The sequence below is a fragment of the Piliocolobus tephrosceles genome, chromosome 4, assembly GCF_002776525.5.
Source record: "Piliocolobus tephrosceles isolate RC106 chromosome 4, ASM277652v3, whole genome shotgun sequence".
Classification (NCBI taxonomy): Eukaryota; Metazoa; Chordata; class Mammalia; order Primates; family Cercopithecidae; genus Piliocolobus; species Piliocolobus tephrosceles.
Window position 1 is genome coordinate 108908706 of NC_045437.1, and position 14804 is coordinate 108923509.

At 40.0% G+C, this 14804-nt stretch overlaps 1 protein-coding gene across 2 annotated transcripts in view; it reads right to left on the minus strand.

Moving 5' to 3' along the window:
* Positions 1 to 14804, minus strand: part of EPB41L4A (erythrocyte membrane protein band 4.1 like 4A) — a 265108-nt gene that overhangs the window by 27338 nt on the left and 222966 nt on the right. For both annotated transcript variants that reach the window (XM_023212271.3, XM_031935444.1), the window contains 3 exons: positions 14179 to 14292; positions 5407 to 5454; positions 4318 to 4395 (listed from right to left, as the gene is read on the minus strand). In XM_023212271.3, coding sequence (XP_023068039.1) covers positions 4318 to 4395; positions 5407 to 5454; positions 14179 to 14292 — 240 coding nt within the window. The remainder of the gene's footprint in view (positions 1 to 4317; positions 4396 to 5406; positions 5455 to 14178; positions 14293 to 14804) is intronic.

Below are 14804 nucleotides of genomic sequence, written 5' to 3' on the forward strand. Positions count from 1 at the left end.
TGGTGAATTGAAACACCAATTTCATTTCCCAGTACCAATATAATCCTTCAGCTTTTAGACCATAAAACTTTGCAAGTTTTAAGGGGGGCAGGTGCTAAACATCCCCTTATAAATCTGGTAAAAGCTACAGACCCTATCTCTGGAAAACTACACACTTGACACCCACATACAACTTTACATACAATTTAACATACAATTTCGTGGGGTTATGAAACCCCCAGCACCTACCCAAGAATCAGAAGTTAAGAATCCTGGTGTAAAAATAACCTAAGGTATAAAGTTAGGAAAGGTGGAAGAATGAAAGATAGGACCGAAAGAAAAGTTTAAAAAGGCTGGAAGAGGATGGGGGAGCGGACAGGTGATGCAGCAGCAGTGAGTAACTCTGGAAGTAGGTACAGGACTATGTGGCTCTGTACTTCAAAATGCTCTCACTTCTTACATTTCATTTGATCTTTACAGTAACTCATTCAACAAAATAGATCAGTTGTTACAGCACACCTCCCCCACTCCCCGCCAACTTTAAAGAGAAGAAAACTAATACTTGAATTCGTTATACAAGTTGCCCAAGGTCAAATATCAGCACACAGCAGAACCAAGACCCAGTCCCAAGTCCTAAGGTTATTCTGTGTCATATCATTGGCTTCTAGGGAGAGAGGGAATTCAGAGGAGACAGAAAAAAGAAAAAAAGACTGGGAAGGAAGTCCAGGAAACAGAAAGGAACTGGTTGAAGAGAATAACATGATACAAAAAGTGAAAAGTGAAGCAAGAGAATGGAGAGGGAGATGAGCATATAGTAGAGAAACTAAAAGGAGAAATGAAAACTTTGTGTCATCTTAAGTGTTATAATAAAAAGCTGTGCCTCCAACTTCTATCTGGTTATAAAAAGAGAGTGAAAAATTATCATCTCAAACCTCAAAACCTAGAAAGCTGTAGGATACCCAAACAGATTATGAGAACAGTAAAGAAAGAACAAAGTGGAAAGGGGTAAGGGAAAACATAAATGATGTCCCAAATAAAGAAGCAGGGTGAATTCCTCTGGTGTTCTAGGAAACATGGTGGGATGAAGCCCTACACTTAGGGCACAATTAACACAAAAACCCTTACACACCAGGCCTGTTAGGTCTGGACCCAAAGGTGACAGACAGATGGGGTGGTTTAGTTACATTTTCCTAAAACTGAAACTAAACAACAATCTTTGCTTCTAACATTAGCCTTCCAGAGCTGGTGTGGATTATTATTTTTAAAAATTTAATGATTGTCAAAAGCCTATTTTGGGTAAAGTTGATTCATAAACATTGTTTTATTAACTTTTCTCTTCACACAAAATGAGAAATGTTTAAATGGTTATCCATGGAAACAGTAAAGCAGCTTATGCTCCAATGGGTTGACTTCCTGGAAAAAAGAAAACAACAATATTTCCACGGAGTGGCCTCATGCCTAACAGGAAAGACCTCGTTTTAAGTTTAAAAAAAAAAAAAATCCCACAAGAAGGAGAAGCAGAGGGAGCAACATCCCAAACACCACATGCAACTTCCAGAAAGTAAAAGTGACTCTGTCCAGAGTTCCAATGGACACATCATGGGCTCCAAAAGAGGTTCTAAAAAGCAAATTTGCCCAGTAGTTGTCCCTCTCCCTAGGCTACAGTTTCCTAGAGACAGAAACACAGGGTGCATCGGGTGCAGGCTCTTGCTGGAAAGTAATGAAGCATCCTGGCGCTGAGTGTACAGACCTTACAGGCAAGAGGTAGAACATCAGCATGTACAAGATTCTGTTTGCCCCATTATAGGGTTACCAGAGTCCTGTAATAAAAGCACAAAGAACTGGCTGGATCACACTGTCAGCCAATAAAAGGAAGGATGAATGAGGCTGAAGAGACTGCAGGGCTGCAGTTGAAATATCTAGACCTATGCATCCTCATGTGGGATGAGTGGGTTCTGGCAAAATTTAAGAGACTAATAATGGGATGGAGGGGTTGGCAGCAGCACAGCATAATAGGTAAATGGCACCAAGAGACAGACAGCACAATGAGTTTCTACCCTCTTTCTCTATACCTGTTGCACCCTAATTTGCAGTGGTGAGGATCAGAACTGAAAGCTATATTTCTTCCTCTGCCCACTTTTTGCTATGCTATTGACAGGCAAACTACACCACATCTTCTACAGACATAGGCAACTTAGGTATTCTTAGAGCAATATTTCTACAGGTAGCATAAGTGATTGTGAAAGCCTGTTGGATCTTTTGCATGAAAAGTGTCAGAATGTGTTTTGAAAGCTATTTCTCATTACTAGCCTTACAAAGTTCATTAAACATTCAGAATCATCGTTATTCTAAAACATACTATTTACACAGTACAAAGAAAGCCAATCTAAGAATCTCCAGGGAAAAGGGGGAAGAAACTCTTAAGGGAGAAAATACTGACAAAAAATATTAAATCCAGTGCAACCAGATCAGTAATGAGCAATTTAATTACTTGATGGCAACCTTTCACTAGTGTTTCATTTTCAGTAGTGAATGTGAGCAATTTTGGCCACCCAAAAAATGTTTTTAAATGGGCCACTTTCTGAACAGTTGAGAAAAGAACATTTATGGGCACAATTTAGAATATATTAAGCAAAACAGAAACAGACTTAAAATACTGGCATGATCAATGAAAAGTTTTAAATAGGAAAATAAGTGGGTACTTTTGCTTTGTTTTGTTTTGTTTGTGCAGAAATATTGAATTTTTGATCAGAAAGAGGGTACCTAAGAAGGAGCTACCTCCCACATGTGGGTTTTCACAGAAGAAACTGAAATCGTTTCTTTGAGAAAGGTGTCATAACACATTGAGATCTCCCATCTGTTTAGTGTAATTCCAGCCTCAGCAGACTCCACATAGAATGCTTTCCTAAAAAAATGTCCACTCTTACAGTGCTGTCTGGGCTATTATCACACAGGCTTCGTAGTTAGAGAGGGCCACCGATTCAATTTGTGCCAAGCACAAGGTTTCTAAGCACTAAAGAAAGACCCTGAAGATTATCTAATCCAACTTCCTCATTTTTCTTTTTTTCTTTCTTTCTTTTTTTTTTTTTCCTGTGTGAAATGGAGTTTCGCTCTTGTTGCCCAGGCTGGAGTGCAATGGCACAATCTCAGCTCACCGCAATCTTCACCTCCCAGGTTCAAGTGATTCTCCTGCCTCTGCCTCCTGAGTAGCTGGGATTACAGGCATGCGCCACCACACCCAGCTAATTTTGTATTTTTAGTAGGGATGGGGTTTCTCCATGTTGGTCAGGCTGGTCTAGAACTCCCAACCTCAGGTGATCCGCTTGCCTGGGCATCCCAAAGTGTTGGGATTACAGGCATGAGCCACTGCACCCGGCCTTCCTCAATTTTCAGAAGAGAAAAAGATAACTCAGAAAAGTAAAGCAACCAGGCCAGAGGTCCACATTAGGTCAAAACAGGTTTCTCAAGAGTGGCACTACTGATAATGTTTTTGTACAAGGCACTTATTTGTTGCCAGGGCCTGTCCTATGCATGGTAGGATGTTTAGCAGCATCCCTGGCCAGTTGCAACCCCCCCATCCAATTGTCATAATAAAAAATGACTCTGAACATTGCCAAATGTCCTTAGGGAGAAGGCAGGGAGGACAAAACTACCCCAGTTGAGAACCACTGGGTTAACAACTGGCATGACTGGTAATCAAATCCCTCTGACTCCCAAGGTGCTCTTTTCATTAATCACACAAATACTTCTTGTTTTCAAGTGCATATTTTGGAATTAGGGACAACTGATTAATGCATTAAGCCACCAATAATACTGATTACATGTCAAATGATGTGATTAAAAATCTCTTAAAAAATGTATCTTATATATATGTAATGTCTGGCACACATAGATGAGTAAATGCACGTATTATTAGCACATATGTATACATGAGCCTGAAACTGCAGAATCTAAGAAACAATGAGTTATTTTTGGCTGGGTAAAATATAGTAATGCCATTGAAAAGCTAGTTCAGGGAGAATCTCTCTACAAATAGTAAACTTTCTTACCAGCCTTAGAGAAATTCGCTACACATTGTAGCTATATACAGAATCATCTTTAAAAAAACACACACACACAAGAAGAGACCTCATTGTCAAGTTGTTTAATCGTCTTATTGTGAAGATAAGAAAACTCCATTTAAAGAGCTAAAGCTTCCTAAACTAAGTGCTTCAAAATAGTGCCAGATTGCTTCTCAAACACAGACGGAAAAACCAGACTTACAAAGGACACAGTTTCTACCACCAAAGGCAGCCTGTGATGTCAGACTGCCAGTTAAGTATAATATTGAGATATTACCTGTTTCTCTTTTTCCGGTGTTCTCTATTAGAATTTTCCGATTCACTACCACTGCTTGTGTTACAGCGTGAACGTGACCTGAAGACAAAATGGTAAGAACAAAAGAAAAAACACACGTTTATCACTCATGAAAAATTTCAGAAAGGTTTATATTGGTCCTCTGGAATTCATTTTGCAGTAAAATTATCAATCCAAACATCAAGAGCTATATTATCCCTCTCCAAGTCAGTGTTTCTGAACTCAGTAAGACATCTGACTGAGTCTATAGCTCAGCAAAATGGCAATGCAGGGGAAATATAAAAACCGATTAAGGTGACTGTCAGCATGTTCCCAGAAAGGACCACAAAATCAATTACTTCCAACAGAACTCTGACATGGCAAAGCTGGTGGTGGACTAAATATGGACACAAAATCTTGTAACCCTCCCATCTGCCCCACTGAGAGAGGTAGAGTTTATTTCCCTAACCTCTTAATTTACACTGGTCTTGTGACTGATTTTACCAACAGAATGAGGTGGAAGGGATACTATGTCAGTTCCAGGACTAGCCCCTTAACATACAGGTAGCTTTTGCTTCCAGCCTAAAGAAGTGCAAAAGAAGTGTCTACAGAAGTGTAAGCTAGCCAGGTGGAGAAACTATGCAGAGGTCCCAGACCTCCAGCCTTTCTGCCAAGATGCCAACATGAAAGAGAAAGGCCCCCTGGATAACACAACCTCAGCTGTCATCTGACCACAGCCTCATGAAATTGTGAACAAGACTAGCTAAAAAGCTACCTGTTTAATTGACAGAATTATCCTAGATAAGTACAGTTGTTGCTGCTTTAAGCCACTAAGTTCTGGGGTGGGTTATAATATGGCAACAGATAAATGAGACAGCTCCTCTGAGCACAAGGGAGTAGGAAACAGCATAGTCTTAAGATGCAACAGAATGGAAGATTGGGAATCAGCTGAAGACAAACTGGTTTTTGAAAGTAAAAAAAATAAAAAAATAATAACACCCCCACTCTTTCCTCAACTCTGAACATTTCTAAATCTGCTAACCCTTCTTCCCTCTGACTCTCCTTCCTTTTTTTTTTTTTTTTTTTTTTTACCTCCTCCTCTGCTTTAGATCTGAATCTTCACCACTGTTATGGGCTTTCCTGTGAAAACAAAGAAAGACATTTAAGAAAACAGGAGATTATCAACTGGCTAAGGAAAGCACACCAAAATGAGTTTCACTTCAGTTTACACATATCTGTCATACATTCATTCATTCACCAAACATTTAAGCCATATGTATATGCCTAACCCTACATACGACACATCCCAGAAATATAATGTTAATAACATAACCTGGCCTCACTCTAGTGGGACAGGCAAACCGTCTGAATTCCATTAATCCAATGATGAGGTTAGTCTGCAGTTGCAGAACTGCAATCCTCCAAGCTGATTTCCGCCATAGTGGAAATGACATCATCTCACTTGGATGCCCTTTCCTATACCCTGGGGCTCCAAATTCTCTTTATCTTTTCTCTCATAATCTCCTCCACTTCAACTCAGCAACCTGCCTCATGGTCATACTTTGGACTTCATCATCTGTAAGCACCTCCAAACACTTTGCTCTCTTACCACAATCTCCTTTCTGTTTACCACTCCCCATTTACTTTCAAACAGCTTCAATGGGGCATCCTGGTTAAAGGTGTTGGCTCTAGAGCCAGACAACATGAATGTGAATCTCATCTTCTCCACTGATGAGTTGTGTGATTTAAATAAGTTACTTTTCTACTCAGTGGCTTACTTTTAATAGAATCTCCTTTGAAGTCTGCTCTAAAGGATAAAATGAATTAATATATTTAAAATGCATACACTAGGACCTGGGTCATTGTTAGCACTCAACCAAGATAAGCTGTTATTGCTTATTCAACTATTTCCATTCTTCCTTTTCTTTGACCTCAATAAGACTATCTATTGACCTGGCTACTCTCCACCAGCTCTTCACTTCTCTTCACTGTCTTCTGTACTCAGTTTAGATTTCCTAATCCATCATTTCAATAACATGCATGCTGATACTCAACACGTTCCCCAACTCTGTTTTTCATTCCGTCTTTTTGGCAAAATCCCAGGCATGGGTGAATCCAACTATGCAAGTTTTCTGGATCAGTTCTAAACAGCTGGTTGAGCAGTGCTGGAAGGAGTCACACAAAAGGGGCACATTACACTACAAATCCAGGTTCATAAACCTCAAGTGGGGCCACACCATGGTTCAGCAATCCTGCCACTTTTTGCAGATCTAAGTACAAAGCAGTTTCAAACTCTTCACCCTGCAACCCTCTGACCCACAGTATCCCTGTTTCAGCAAATGACTTTGTTTTCTCCTTCCGAAGGAAAAAGTAGCCTCCAGATAGAACTCTTTCATCTTCCTGCTACCAAAAATAAAAACTTACCAACATCTTCCTCTCTGTTATTTATGGATTTATCCTTACTACCAAGGTCAGTCCCTCCACCAGTGCTTTGTGCATCCCATCACCCCATGTCTTTTCAATGACTTTCATTAACTACCCTCTCACCTCTCACACATAGTCACCTTGCCCATCTGGCAGACTCTTTTTACAAGCTATTAACTTTTTCAACTCTCTACTGTTTAAACAAACACAGACCTACTTTCAGTCCACATCCCCCTTCATCTGCCCAGTCTCTCCTCTCTCCTTCAAAGCCAAACTTCTTGAGAGTGGTGTCTATGCCCTATGCTCCATTTCCTTATGATGTGTAATCCAGCACCTTCCCACTCTGATCTCTTTAATGTATGGCTTACGTTACCCCATTTCCTCCAATACACTTATATCAAGTAACATTAACAGCAATATGTGGTCCCTGTTCTTACATCAAATTTTGGGGTCACTATCTAGCATAAACACAATTACACTGAAATTGGTCACAGATGATCTAAATAGTGTTCCAGGAATATGATTCCATTCTTTTGTAGGTTTTAAATTTTCTGAGAGAGGATACTTGCCTAAGTTTTCCATGTACGTATCACTTGCTTAGGGTTCTTTTGCTTATCACTATTCTTCAAACTCTGAGAGAACTGCAAAACTCCTGCTATGGATGGATACGCAGGTAATCTCCAAGTTCCATTTATATCCCTCCTAGATCCCTCTGCCCTCCTGCTCACACCTGGACCACCCACTTTTGACTAACTCCCTTTACCATGATCCAAGGAACTCCTTTTGCTTCTTTGTATGATGGACCCCACATCTCCAAGTCTTTTGGCGACTTGTCTGGGTTTTGGGAAGGTGTATCTTTTAGTTGCTAACAGAAAAAATTTGCACGACAGATACACTTTTTTGGGACCCACAATTTCTGAAAATGTCTTTATTCTATACAAACAATTATGGTTATCTGGGCATAGACTCCTAAACTGAAAATAATCTTTCAGACTTCTCAAGGCAATACTTCTTTGCCTTCTTCCTCTGATATTACTGTGAAGCAGCCCAATGTCCGTTTTTTCTTTTTTCTTTTTTTTTAGATGGAGTTTCACTCTTGTGGCCCAGGCTGGAGTACAGTGGCGTGATCTCAGCTCACTGCAACCTCCGCCTCCCAGGTTCAAATGATTTTCCTGCCTCAGCCTCCACAGTAGCTGGAATTACAGGCATGCAACACCATGCCTGGCTAGTTTGTACTTTTAGTAAGGACGGGGTTTTACCATGTTGGCCAGTCTGGAATTGAACTCCTGACCTCAGGTGATCCGCCCGCCTTGGCCTCCCAAAGTGCTGGGATTACAGGCGTGAGACACCGTACCTGGCCCGCAATGTCATTTTGATTTGTCATCATTTGCACATGGATTTTTCTTTCCCATATTCCCATGCTCCCTCCAAATCTTTAGAATTCTTTGTTAATCAATAATGTTTTGAAATTTAGTTATAATGAACCTTGGAATGAATCTAACTTTTCAATCAATTATGTCAAATGCTCAGTGGGTTCTGCTTTATAATGTCACATCCTTCAGTTCCGGAATATTTGCTTGTGCTGTTTCTTTAATAGTTTCCTATATTTTCTCTGTTCTTTTTTCTTAGAAATTGTATTAGTTGAATGTTTGATATCTAGGTTTGATAATTTTATTATTATTATTTCCATACATTTGTTTTATTATGGGCTTTTTGGTTCCATTTTGGGGAAGATTTTCTTAATGTTACCTTCCAAATCTTTTACTGATTATTTTAAATTCTGTCACACTAATTTAAAGCCTGAAAACTCTTATTCATTAGTTCTTACCTTTGTATTGATAGAAATTCATGGATATATTTTTTCATCTTTCTAAACAGTTTTTTAGAAATTTTTCTTTCTTATATTGTCTGTTTCCAGTGAGAATGCCCCCAATCCCACCCTACACCCCATTTATTTGTTTTAGTCTCTGCCTTTCCAGACAGAAGCAATGCTCAAATGCAGGTGTTCATGGCTCTCCATTCCTATCCAAGTAGTAAGCGTTAAAGTGACTGGAGCCCTTTGGTTGGTGCAGAGCATGTTAATTAGTGGCCTCACAGTAATATGAGGGCAGCATCAATCATTTCAATGGATGATCCTTTGAAAGTAAGTATATGCAAGTCTTTTCTCTTGTACCTGGTCCATTTCCTGCAGTGGGATTCTCTAATCTCATGCCTAGGAGATACAACAATTTCATTGGAAGATGCTTTGAAAGCTAGTATCCATAGTCTTTTCTCTTGACCCTGTTCATTTCTTACAAAGGAATTCTCTAATTTTCTGCCTAAGTAATATAAGCCTGGATTCTAGTATTCTGGGAATGAAGAGAGAAGGGAGACATTTGGTATGCAAATTTTCACTCTCTTGATTTTTCCATGGCCACGATTTCTCTTTCTCCATTACAGTTAATCTTCAATTAAGACAAATGCTGGAGTTTCCTACAACTCTGTCATTGGCTTTGTCTTTTTGCATTCTATCTATACTATCCACCTAAACAACCTAATCTCTATACTTCAAGTAACATACTTAAAATTATATTTCAGTCCATAAAGCAAATCTAGCTCCTGACTTACATTCAACAATCCATGTGAATTGTGCATTTGGACTTCTCAGAAGCACCATAAATTCAGGGTATCAGAAACTAAATTGGCAATTGTCCCTTTCAAGCCTGTAAAGTCCTGATGATTCTATTTCTAAGCAATACATTGAATTCAAAAAACTGAACAAGCCTGGGTTTCATTCTGGACAGCTCCCTCTCCTCCACCCCTCATACTGATTCTCCTACCAGTTTTACCTCCTCCTGCTGGCTACTGAAATCATCCACTTCTTTATATCTCCACATCACCACCTTGGTCCATGCTCCCATTCTCTATTGCTAGGACTCGTACCATAGCCTGCCGCCTGGTCTCTCCAATTCTGCCACTACCCTCTTTCACCATTTCTCCACAAGACAGTGAGGACCATCTTTACAAACACAAGGGTGATGTTATTGTACTTCCTGTAAAAAAACCACTGGTCTAAGTACCAAAATCCTGAACAAAGGCCAGGTGGGCTGTAAGGTCTGATCCCATCTTTCTCTCTATGCTCATTTCTAACACATTTTTATTCACTCTCAGAGTCTGATAAACACTGGCCTTTTTCCTTTTCACAAAGGTTCCCTGCTTCTTTCCATTCCCAAGGCTTTTGCACATGCTAGCCCCTCTATCTGGTATGATCGTTCCTTTCTTTTAGCCTGTTTGTATCTCAGATCCTGGCTCAGGCATCCAACCTCAGGAAACCTACCCCAACCTCTTTGGCTCAGTGATTCAGCAAACTTCCCCTAAGAGTGCTCACTACACGGGTGTCTATTTATAACAATTTATCACGCATTTACACTTATGACACGTGTGTACTTTTCTGTATGCATGCTAGGTTTCAATAAAAAGTTTTTAAAATTCCCCTAAGTACCACATAGCTTACCTTCCTATTACATATTAAAGTCATAATGGCACATATATTCCTATGACTCATATATTTATCCCTTAATAGCATCTAAGCTCCCAAAGGACAGGAACTTTGTCTGGTGGTAGCAGCACATTGCATGGCATACAACAGGCACTCAAACATTTTTTAATGTAAAAGTGAAAGCTAAAGAGTGAAAATATACTGTACTACCAGAAAAAATGCTGGCTTTCTTTTTCTAGAATAGGAATGTTTAAACAAGCAGGCTTCAGGGTCTCCATGAACTTTGAAAATTATATGGAAATGTTTATATGTATTTAAATATGAACCTGTCTTTCCCTAGGGAATGAATCCAACATTTCACCAGATCTCAGAGGGTAGTATTACCCAAAAAGGTTAAGGATCACTATTCTGGACTCAGCCAGAATTTGATAGCCTGTATCCATCTCATGATAAATAACTGACAAAATACGAAATTTTGACATATATTGCAAAATGTATTATGCTGGCATCCAAAGCAAAATATAATTTCCTATTATTAAATTTAAGTCCTTGAGATTCTTCCATGCTGATGACATATCTCGGTTTTAAATGTCAATGTTAATCCAGCAATGTAGGGATGTGTGCCCAGTGCAAGGTAAATATGTGTGAAGATAAAACAAGACTGACAAGGACAAGGACACTTACAGGGCATTTGTACTGGAAAGAAACAGAGAACAATGTACTTTAGTTCTTTTATGTCAACATGCAGCAATGGCTTGTTGCCTCAAAACACAGATCCCCAAAAGAGACCTGTAAGTGCGCCAGGCAAAAGGCTCTAGGGATGCTCAGGCAAAAAGATTCCCTTTCTAGCAAATTTAAATAGCCTTCCCCCTGGAATATGGCAATGAAAGGATCCTGTATCCACTCTCCACAATTACTTCTCTGTGTTTCACAGGAAGCCAGTGGAAAATGAACCTCATTGTAGAAGTCAAGTCTGGATCTGGGAGTGTATATGCTGCAAACTATTTCAAGCTTATTTTGTATGAAAATACGCAAATTTAGGCATATTTTAGCAAAATTTAATTAAGTTCATTTTCAAATGTGTTAAAATGACTATCTGCTCAACATGTGTAATTATTTTATTTAGGGAGTGCTGACAAATTGCACTAATTAATTAAGGGTGGAAAACTATAAAACTCTATCTACCAATAATATATGCTAAATTCTCATCATCCTTGCCACCTATGTTGCCTCAACACACAATACACACAAATGCATTTTAAAGTATTTCCCAGTGGTGTTGCTTTGCTTTTAAGTATTGTCCAAGTTGAACCAACTCTTGGTGTTCCCAAGGAGAAAGCTGAGTAAGGGCTGAAGGACAGCTTTATTTCAATGAGGGCTATCACTATCTCCAACTTTTTCAGATGTACAGACTGGGATTCCAATCCCATGTGTGCCACAGAGGACAAGCTACCATCATCTCCCTGAGCCTCAGTTTTCTCATCTGTAAAAGTGAGATGGTGATGCTGGGCTGAATATTTTTCATTGGTACTCAGCCTCTACTGACTCCTCTATAATCTGCCCTCTACTGCCAAGATAGAAAGCCTGGAAACTTTATATTCCTGGACACCTTTGCCAGCTGAGTTTTAGTTAAAAGAGACTCCAGTAAGATTTGAAGGCAGAGAAAGGGGAAAGTGATTTTGCCTCTAGTTGTACCTGTGGCATCAACTCTTGCACTCCTGAGAAGTGGGTGTTCTTTGTTTGGCTACGGTGGTGGTACCTCCAGCAACGTCAGCAAGAGTGGTCCCTGCCTAGCATCCATCACGGTGCCTGCAGCAATGTCAGCGGCAAGCACAGGCTCAGGATTGCCAGCTCAAAGGTGGAAGTGGCTTCTGGTCTCTAGGTAACACCCACTTCTCTCTTTGTACTCCTTCAGTCCAGAGGCAGTAACAGCAGCTAGATCTCTGAGTTACATCAGTCTCTGCTTTTTGCGCCTTCAATCCTACTTACACCTTTGCACCAATTCCCTATTTAATCCCCCTCTGCTAGAATCACATCATGCCTGAATACAAATGCCAGCTCCTAAAGAGTTGTTACTGTCAGGATTACATGAAATAATATATAACAAGCACTTTACTCAGTACTTGGAATATGGCCAACACCAAACAAATACCTACTATTACTCTATTATCCTATCTAATCACTGTTGGTCCTGATCTAGCCCCCTCATGTCAGTCCTACTACATGAAGGTAATATAGACCCTTCTCTTCTTAACCATTAAAGAATTTCAATGAAGTTGAACTTGGTTTCAGAAAGCTGGGGGCAAAACTCTGGGAAAGCAGCAGAAGCAAAAGGGATCAAGCAGGAAAGGGCGAGCAAGTGTGTATTAACTAGGGCATAGGTGGAAAGAAGGGCTTGGCTTCCAAACCTGCAGTGTGCATAAAAAGAGTCTTGATGGTTACCTGACATCATGAACTGAACTTCTTGTAATCATAAAAGTTATTTAGGCTGGATGCAGTGACTCATGCCTGTAATCCCAGCAAACTGGGAGACTGAGGTGGGAGGACTGCTTGAGGCAAGGAATTCAAGACCAGCCTGGGCAACACAGCAAGTGAGACCCCATCTCTACTTTAGTTTACACATTTTTATTTTTTTAAAAAAAGGAAAAAGAGGCTGGGCGCGGAGACTCGTGCATATAATCCCAGCACTTAGGGAGGCTGAGGCAGGTGGATCATGAGGTCAGGAGTTCGAGACCAGCCTGACCAACATGGAGAAACCCCGTCTCTACTAAAAATACAAAAATTAGCTGGGCCTGATGGTGCATGCCTGTAATCCCAGATATTCAGGAGGCTGAGGCAGGAGAATCGCTTGAACCCAGGGGGCAGAGGTTGCAGTGAACTGAGATCAAGCCACTGCACTCCAGTCTGGGCATCAGAGCGAGACATCATCTCAAAAACAAAAACAAAAACCACAAAAAACAAAAAAAGGTAAAAGAAAAAGTCATTTATACAATGCCAATTATGTAGGTACTCAAAGTAAACCACAGTCCCTGCCACATAGGAGTGAAAAGAATTTCACTGATAAGTCATTTCTACATCTTCCTCTCTTGCACCTGTCACACTGCCCAACCTGCTTTGCAGACAGGTCCAAAACTTCCAGCTAAGGACTTTTTTTTATTAAGCATACACACACAAATATAATCCCTTCAAACACTCTAACCTTATAGGTAAAATGTAACAGGTTTCATTTTTTTCTGTGCTTTAAAAGGCATTTCTCAGCTAAGAAGGCTTATCTTTAAGTGTAGTTTTGTCTTCTCAGGTAGAAACACTTAATATGTTTTATATATTAAGATATACTATCTCGGCCGGGCGCGGTGGCTCACACCTGTAATCCCAGCACTTTGGGAGGCCTAGGCGGGTGGATCACCTGAGGTTGGGAGTTCGAGACCAGCCTGACCCACATGGAGAAACACCATCTCTACTAAAAATACAAAAAAAATCAGTCGGATGTGGCAGCACATGCCTGTAATCCCAGCTACTCAGGAGGCTAAGGCAGGAGAATCGCTTGAACCCAGGAGGCAGAAGATGCGGTAAGCCAAGATTGTGCCACTGCACTCCAGCCTAGGCAACAAGAGTGAAACTCTGTTTCAAGAAAAAAAAAGACATGCTGTCTCTACTATGTAATATACTATACATAATACATGTTTTTGTATATTATATATGCTATTTTTAGACACGTCAGTCATAAATAGAATACAGAAAGCAATTTCCTGCCAATATTTTATGAAATTATTCTCTAAAACTCTGGCTGTTTAAGATAAATACTTCAGGATTCCTAACTTATTTTATGTCAGAAAGAGTAAGCTTCCTGTTTTTTAAAGAGAAACAGTAATGTTGGTATAAGAATCACCTGCTATAAAGTCAGGCCTGGGACAAAATGCTTCTGTCGAAAACTGCTAACAGAGGGATTATGTTCCACTTACCTCCTCCTCATAGGCTGTACAGAGTCATTGTCACTTCCACAGGAGGGGTTTCGGCGACGTGTGTAAGGGAACTTCGGTGACTTAGTGCGGTCACTGGGAGAATTGTAGAGTCCACTGGAGAGAAAGATAAATGGTCAAAAAGAGCCCAGAGAGGTCCTGGGGGAACACACAGCCCAGCCCAGACCTAGGGTCATTCATAACTGCACAGCTGGTACCTCCAGAGGCATGTGGTTCTCTTTGCTGACAAGATTTATTGAAAGAAAAGAGGTAAGATCTGGCCAATCAAATCATAAAGGTCATTATTTTGCAGGAATGCGATTTGTCTCATTAGCCTTCAGTAGTAAAAAATGAACACAAACAAATAACAGTAACAATTCATAAGTATGATGAATTTTCCCCTTTCTAAACACTGACTCAGCTGAAGGCTTTACATTCTATCTCAGCTAATCTTCTTATCAGCCTTCAGCACTGAGGTACAATTACTAAACCTATTAAACAGAAAAAAATTGAAATATAGACTACTTAATTAAGTAGCCCAAATAAAGTAGCTAGGATGCGGCAGGGTTAGAATTTGAACTATAAGTTACAACACAGGTCTGTCACTGGTTTGGTAGTTGTGACCAGAG